Below are 8,830 nucleotides of genomic sequence, written 5' to 3'. Positions count from 1 at the left end.
CACAATCTACAATAATAAAAAAAAATGACTGGCACTTACTTGCCGATCAGGAGGGGATATTTAAAAGTTATACATTATAATCAAGCATAAAACAAGACTCAACCACTTTTCCCCATATTATTATTATTCAATTTCTCCATACTGAAAGTCCCTATTTACGGCAAGTAATGCTTCTTGAGCAGAGGGTGGTGTCCACCAACCGCTATGCTTGATAGGGACGCTTCTGTGAGCAGTGTGTTTGATTTTTTTTTTAGTTGAGCAATATATTTTCTGACCAGACCTGGACCATCACATATGGCAATCATGTACACCAATGGGTTTATCCTGTGCATGACCATGTATGGACCGTTCAAGTTTGCCTTGAGGATAGGGACTGTTAAGATCCGTGTTTACCATAACTGTGCCCCCCATAGAAAACTGTCCCAATGGCTGTTATTCTGTCTTTAAATTGTTGCTCCTTCTGGAACCCGTGTAGTCCTTGGGTGCTCAGGCTTTCAGTGGTAGTAACAACTTCACTTGGCACTGCTCCTGCAAATAAAATCTCATGTGGCCTGAATATGTTAGCAGAGTGCTTTTATGACACGAAGCAATTATGGATGGACTTTGACTATCCCACCATCCCCCTTCTAGGCCAATTTGTATGTGAATCTTCAATCCTTGGGTCAATCTTCTATCATACCCCCTCGGTTTGGTCTGACTGATATGTAGAACTTTAGTTGACACCTCTGTCCTGTTTTGGAAACTTCAGGAAGCCAGTTCCATTAAAATACACTTCTATTCTTTCAAGAGTTGTCCTCGTCTTCCCAGTGGTCCGTGCCCCAGACTTCTCTGAGTACTCTCTCTGCCTCGTTCATTGCTACTTTCTCCCTCTCTGTCAATGGCAGAGGGCCTACTGCCTCTGCCCCTCCACCCTTGGACTTTTGAAGGTCTGCAACAATGTGCCTTTCCAAAAAGCAGTGCCAGTTTCCCTTATTTTGATGTTCTCCCCAAAATGCATCACAAAGCATGCTCCATTTTGGCAGTCCTGCACCAGCAGTGTCCCTATTGTCCACCCTTCAACATGACCTATATTGGACCCTCTTATCCTCTGAACACACTGGTTATCATATCATCTTAGACATATTCTTAGCTTGGCATCCCAGGACAAATCCTGACTCACAAGAGCTATCAAGGTGAAATAAGGTTCTTACCTTGTATATCGGTGGTCCTGGGTTTCAGCAACATGATAGCTGGTCTCGCTTTGCCATCCCTCCTTCCCCCACCCTAGAATGAATCCAAAGTACACCCCAGAATAATCACCAGAGGTTCAGAGAAGCGACACAACTTTATCACTTTGACGCCTCAGGAGCTGGGTCTGGAGCAATGGGTATCCGCTCACCCATTCCATGGAGATCATGTCCTATTCGTCCCGGGAGGATAGCTCAGTGGCAGCGTGCGCGTCTTGGAAGCAAGACGACACGAAGCAACAACAGGTTCGATTCCCGGGTCCGCGCTTAGAAACATCTGGGTGTTTAAGCGCGTTATAAATAGTAACGAAGACAAAAAAACAAAAAAAAAAAACACAATTACGCAACTAGAAAAACAAACAATTCCTGTAACAGCGCCTCGATGCCTGCGGGCTGTGTGAGCGCTTTATAAATGTAAAATAAATAAATATATTCACTTAGACTAAGTCTTATCTCGTTCCTCCCATCCTGACATAAGAGCATCATAAGAGTTCTTGATCATACTATCCTCTTTTGGAGTTGATTTATAGTTACAACAAGGCGGTCCAGCTTATTTCTGGCACAATTCTGGTCACTACGCCTGTTGACCATGAACGATATTTGTTCACTATTTATTATATAAAAATGTATTTCTTTATCCAAAACATATGTTAATCGAAAAACAACATATATTTCAATTAGTCATGTTTTGGTAATCGCAACATCTACAAGTTAAACATGCCAAATCCATCACAGGATCATCAACTTCATCAAGTATACAACAACAAACACATCCCACAAATGAACTCCTATTGGATACCAACATAGTCTGTAAAGGTTTCTCCTTACAATTCAACATCGTATGATTCATCACAAAAGGCAATGTATACTAATTGTTCCTATTCAAGATTGGCCTCAATAATCAATTGATGCAAGCTTTGTGGATCTGATACTATGATCTGCTTTCAAAACAATCCCAACATATTTCTGTTCCAAATATTACAGAAAGATCAGGCTGTGTTTGTTTTTGTATATGTAATGAAAATGTTGCCCCTCTGATGGATTTGTTATGTTTAGATACTGTGATGATTATCAAAGCATTACTAATTGAATTAATGCCTTTTTAGATTAACATACTTTTTGAATATTGTTTTTATGTAGAATAAAAACCGTGATATAATCAAAAGGGATAGCAACAGGAACTTTGCTGGGAAGAGGACTAGAGCAACTTATTGTAACTATAGTTTAGTATGTAGTACCGCACAGCAAACCCCTGAGGTGAACGACTCTTTTGGAGTTGTCCTTTGTAACCCATCACACAGGCTTACCAACTTCGAAGATGTGTCTCTCTGGTCCCCTCTTGTTACAGCTTGTTTTGGACCCAAATAGGACAGGTACGCTCAATTCTCTCTGGCTGGCTGCCGGTTCCTGTGGTTCCGTTGGTTCCTGTTCTGCAAGGTTCACAGATCTTGTTTTTTCAAATCTCCCCCAAGAATTGTGAATCAACGAGCCGAAGTTGGCTTTACGGGGTCCTATCTATGGTGCTATGACAGAAATCATATAGTCTAATCATTTGGTTACCTCTCCCTCTTCCAACACATGCCTTCATGAAAAATGTAGATTTATATATCTGACATGGAAGAGTTCAGGTTGCAAACGGAATGAGGGCATGCCAGTTTCAATAAATACACAAAGAAAGAAAAAAACTCCCTTGCTCTCCTCAAATTTTACAGTAGTTAAGCATTTTATGATGAGGTTTCCTGCGGGTTCTCTGATACATGTATGCTTGCTGTACGTTATATATTTTCTTGGATTATAGAAAACATTTCCGAATTGTTTATAATGCAAAGAGGTATTATTGCATATCTTTTAGGTACACACAACATAATTGTACACCACTTCTGTAATGATGTAACTGCAGCGTTGTACAGGGTTCTTTACTTAAGGGGATAAAGTGTGCGTGTCTATAACCAGAGCCTAAGTAGGCCAGATGCTGACGCACACACAACACAAGTAGAGCGTGTTCGCATTAGGCTATTTAAGCATGGATATCCTTTCAACGTACAGTATACATGGAAGAAGGCGCTCAAAACGGAATCTCTTTCACTAACCCAAGCAATAATTCAAATGGTGTAAAAAAAAAAATACACAGATGTTTAAGTATTTTCATTTTACAAGCCTTTTCTTGCAAGAAATGTTTAATATCTTTACCTATTTTTGCAAGCAGCATAAAGGTATTTCTAAGACAGCATTTACAGTGCCTCTGTCTTGGCATTTCAAACCGAGATGTGATAAAAATGTGGTATATTACAGTGTGTACATAACAAACTAGTCACATTGCAGTTAAATAATAAGAGCTTACATTAACCACCACAAACAACTATTTTGTTTAAATTTAGAGTAGATTTCATATCAAGTCATACAATTGTGGCGCATCAACAATGTTTAAACGTGTTTTCGGTTAATTTACAAAGCTCTTTTAATTTACAATGCTTTTAAATAAAAAACAGCTGTAATGTTTGCGGTATGCTCTTTTAATTTACAATGCTCTTTATAAAGAGCTGTGATTTTGTTCAGCGAGTCTCCGGTTGTGGGTCCCTGCGTAATGACGAACTAAATGAAAGATACAGAAGCCCCCTGTCAGAACAGATTTGTGTTCAACTAGATTTAGCCAGAGCGATTAAGGAGACCATAGAAAAGAATGAAGTAAACAGACGTTAGGCTGATACAAGGATTACGACGTTGGCAGAGGACTCCATTCGGATTGTGCCAGACATGTTTCTGTAAACCTGTACACTCCAGGCCTGGTTTTCCAAGCCACCACGCCTCAGAGCCATATTGTTTATGTAGAGATGCATAGGGTTCAAAGAGAAGTGCATTTCAGAACACCCAGTTTTCATTCACAAACGTATCCTGTGGCTCAATAACCACTATGCAGATTGGGTATTTGTTCCCCTAACCTGCGAATTCTTGGCTTATGTTAATTTGACCTAGCTGACCTACAGAGCCGACAATAAACGGTAACAGCGGCTGCACAGTTAACAAAGGCCAGGCAGTGTTTCATTGTTAGCTCCTGAATTCTTATGCATACATTTTTAGGCAATTAAAATCGTGATGGGGTGTTAGTACTTGCATGTCAGGGGAGTGACTGGGAAGGTAGGGGGAACAGGAGCCAGTTCCTTCTCACAGCAGTTCTCAGGTGTGTGGTTTCAGGCGTGAAGGAGAGAGTTAACTGCATGTAACATTGAAGCTGCACTAGAATATGCTCATTAGAATGTGTAAAGAAATGAGATGCCCCATGCAACCATGTTTGCCCCTCCCCCACAGTCTCTGAAGTTAGCTCCTCTCCCAACATTTGAAGGGTTAGCCCCCGACCCCTCGAAATCTTTGCCTAGTTGCACCCCTAGTGGCTGTCAAATAGTGGCCAAAATATCGGAAGACATTTTTTTTGTGCCATAAGCAGTTGTTTCAGAATTCACTTCTAGTTTTTGCATCTGCTCTAGTCACTGTGACTCCGTAATAGCGAGTTTAATTAAATAAAACATGCATACATGTATTCAACGCTGTTTCTGTTTTGGATTTGGGATGGAGATATGTTTTGGAAATTGGTGCGGGGTGGGAGCGATTTAATCTTTTGAACTGCAGGGGATCTTTTGCTGCTTATCAGTTTACACGGGCACTACTAACAGAAACCTAGCTGATCCATACAAAAAGCAAAACCTGGAATATGTACATATTTATGCCACGATGGAATACATCTTTCGGAATCTATAGCCCAGAGGTTATGTGTGGTCCCCGGCCTTCAAGTGGGCCCTGATAATACATCTATCATTAATTGTTTGCTGTGGCTTCTATATGGGAAACTGGAACCAGACTCAACATGGTGATGCATGTGAGAAAACAGCATTGTTGTCATCTAGTATTTCTTAATTCTCAGACCTTTTCTTTGCATACGGTCGTTTTCCCTTTTGTTTCTGTGCGACCTAGTAGTTGTACTCAATGTGTTCAATTGGTCTGCAAAGATCTTATATTCTGACCTTTAAAAAACAATTATATTTACACGTTTCGTATCTCAAGAACACATACTTTTATCACGTCACTGTGACACGCTGTAAAACTAGCGAACAAATACACATTGCCATCATTTCCCCATTAGAATAGAAAGCGTGTGCACAACATGATGCCAAAAGTGGGCGTGTCGCTGGATAAAACTGTCACATAGATATTGTATGTGTGTACCATAAGTCTATATTATTTGCAAAGTGCATGCTAATTGCTTATCTATGGCTTATTAATAATATTTAGATGTGATGTGGAAAGGCCTATGGTAGTAATAGATTATTGAAAAGTATTTGGAGTTTGGAGGGTTTTAATATTCAATGTAGGTACTTGAAATATGCACAGGGATTCAAAATGCAACATTTTGATTTTTTTATGGTTTCTATTGTAAAATTGTATTATGTCCTTATTTCTATTCCATTGAATATACTGGTTTTTCTCAGTGAGCTTGGTGTCTATTGACTGAACTTTTAACCCCGTCACAGATGTCAATGCTATACTCCCTCACCACTGGGGGCTATAAGGTTGACAGCATGTTGCACTTCCACAACGCGCTTCATTGAACATGTGCATACAAACATACCTCTCACGCTGATTTTATACAGTTGGTCGGCTCACTCAAATTTTCTCAGTTTAATGATTTTACAAAAGTCAACGTCCATCAAACGGTTCAGCTGACTGTGGTGACTGTTGGTGTCTTCTCGCTTTCCTCGCCTTCACCGGCTTCCACCTGGTTGAATTTCCCGAAACCTTTCACGCTCTCTAGAGTGGATGCAAATGTGTCTTTCAGGCTCTTCTCGAGTAGCCATCCCTCACTCTCACACGCTGGGTCTTCAGGATTAGAAATACTCTCCAGCGACGTGTGCAGATATCGCAGTCCGGTCATCACCGTCATCTGTGAGATACATGAATGATATGGTTAACAGGACAAAGTATTGATGCATTGTCTCAGGACGCTCTATAGAGAAGTGCAAGATCTCTGATCGCTTGCGTGCATATGCCGGTGTAAGTACAATAGCTGTCTGTAACCTTCAGGACACATCTGATATTGAACAGCAGGAGAGATCATGTTTAGAATAAGACTCATCTTGATGTACTTAACACAAACCCAGGTCTCTTTAATCCTAATTTAAGCCTGAAATTAACAGTTCACAAAGATCTCATTACAAGGGCCCTAAAATCCAGAGTTTTAAATTCACATGTTTCTTAAAAGTCTAGGAATTAGCCACGCAGAAAATCCATCTTTACCTCTACTACAGAATCCGGTTGCTGTGCTGGCTGAAATGTTTTCATCCAAGGAGAGGGTGTAAACTAGAACAAACACTACACTAGTTTTTGCTGGACTGTACCAAAAGAGATCTGTAATTCCTTTCTGTGTACTTTATCAGAATTAGACCTAATGCAATAAGTCTCAGATATGTGTGTTATGGAACTGGGGCACACAGACAAGTGGACTAGGAATGCCAATGTGCTGCACTGCCTTCATTTCTGAGGGGAACCAATGCTCGGAGAAGCCTTGATGGTAGTAGCCATGCAGAAAAGGTATCCTCAGAATAGGGAAAAGCAAGCACAGAGAGGCATCCTGGAAAACAGCACCAGGCATCCTGAAAAGAACGCATCTCTCAGCCGCCTCTACAGCAGCCTCCTAGCAACCAAGGTAGGGTCAGCAGCGGAGCATCAACACCTGGACCTACTACTCACAGCCTGATTGGCACTTGCCAGTTCTATGCCAACTCTTAGAAGGCCCTGCATTAGCAGAAACAGTGAATGACTGCTTGAACCACTCAAGTATGCCTGAACTTCCTTTCCACTAACGGTAAATAACTTGTGCATTCTACCACAAAGCAGTCTTTAAAACTCTGCCCTTCTCCTGCCTCCAATCTAGGGTACACATTCAGCAGTGACAACCGACACCAATAACACTGCCCACAGGACCCTCCAACCTCCAAAAGCAATGGAAAACTTACATGCTTCCATACACACTCCAATTTCTGTGGTTCTATCTTAGGAAAAAAGGTTAAATAGGATTCTGTCGACTTTGGTAAGCTGTGAACAGCATGTATTTGTTCCAGAACGTGTAGTTCCCGACCTTATTCTTGACTTAATAACGGCCTTAGATATTGCTACACTAGAACAACTCACAGTAGCTGCTGTAATGATAAATGCGGAAAAGGACTTTGATAAGGTTTGATGGATTGCATCTTCAGAGTCCCCATTTTAAATACTACGGCCTCATTACGAGTGGGGCGGTGCGGTAAAAATGCGGCAGTAATAGCGTTAGCTCCACATTACAGCATTGCCCAATTACGAGTTTGGGGGAAAGTTGGAGGATTCACCTCCAGCTCTGAGCTGGAGGTAAATCTGCTAATTTTCCGCCTATTTTCGGTGCAATTACTGTGACACAATTAAGGCCGCAGTAATTGCGCCGAAAATGCCCCATTGAGTCTTATGGACTAAAAAGAAATGGGGGAACTGCTTAAACAAGCACACATAGCAGAGTCCTCTTTTTTAGGGGGCCAGTTTGGGAGAGGATAAGACTATAAGTAAAACTCACAAACGGGACCCAACTGGCTACCCTTCGATGTTGCAACTGCTAGGGACTTGTAATGGAACAAACAAGGTGAGATGTCACCTTTATAAACATATATCAAAAGATGAAAAATGGGGTCGGATATATAAAACATAGTAAAAAACCTCAGACTGATTAGTCAAGAGAATTAATAGACACACGGACTTGTAAACAGTCAAAGAAAATCAACAATACATTTCATGTGTGATCATAACTCAAAACTACCATTCTATGGAGAAAACGAAACATTTTCCAAGTTTTCTCTATCGCACCTGGAACTGATTTAGGCAGCGTGGTGGTCGCTCGTTCTTCGGGATACATTTGTTGCGGTTGAGAAACCAGGTGCGATAGAGAAACCTTGGACCACTAGCCACGCCATCCGCCCTCCCTCAAAAGTCTAGGAAGGCGTTTAAACAACAACAAGCAGGCAAAGGTTTTGTGTCTACGCTCGCATTGGTTCAAGAAAACTGATCCTAGTGTACTGCGCTGTATTGATACACCAACGCAGCCAGTTCCTGAGATGTGACAGAGATCATTTATGAAATTTGTATGCGGCTAATGCAAATCAAGATACAATATCACTCCATCTGCAGGAGTTCTTGTGTGTCCTGAAGAAAGCCTTGCACCGCCGCCTACTGGTTCTATTAGTGACTATAAGGCTGTGCTTTTGTGTTTAAATTGCAAGGCTGGAAAGAGATTGAAAACTGTCGACACCTATACATGTGTGGGGACCTATGTATAGTTGAAATCGAAACAAATGCAGTTTGACAAGTCACCCACCAGCTACTAACATCACTTCCATTCTGTGTCATAATCTACCAAATATGGAGACATTTTTCGTTTTCTCTTTAGAATGGTAGTTTTGAGTTATGATCACACATGAAATGTATTGTTGATTTTCTTTGACTGTTTACAAGTCTGTGTGTCTATTAATTCTCATGACTAATCAGTCTGAGGTTTTTTACTATGTTTTTTGAATAAATGTCATACTTTTCTA

General features: G+C 40.9%; 1 protein-coding gene across 1 annotated transcript in view; it reads right to left on the bottom strand.

Annotated features, from left to right (window-relative positions):
- Positions 1 to 3,356: 3,356 nt before the first annotated feature.
- The window catches only part of PRPH2 (peripherin 2), a 229,908-nt gene continuing 224,434 nt past the window's right edge, over positions 3,357 to 8,830 (bottom strand). The window contains exon 3 of the mRNA XM_069608496.1: positions 3,357 to 6,159. Within this exon, the coding sequence (XP_069464597.1) occupies positions 5,935 to 6,159 (225 nt within the window). The 3' untranslated portion in view covers positions 3,357 to 5,934. The remainder of the gene's footprint in view (positions 6,160 to 8,830) is intronic.

Source organism: Ambystoma mexicanum, chromosome 4q (assembly GCF_040938575.1).
Source record: "Ambystoma mexicanum isolate Mex_15411 chromosome 4q, UKY_AmexF1_1, whole genome shotgun sequence".
NCBI lineage: Eukaryota > Metazoa > Chordata > Amphibia > Caudata > Ambystomatidae > Ambystoma > Ambystoma mexicanum.
The sequence above is the reverse complement of the archived record's forward strand: the minus strand, read 5'-3'. Positions and strand labels throughout refer to the sequence as shown.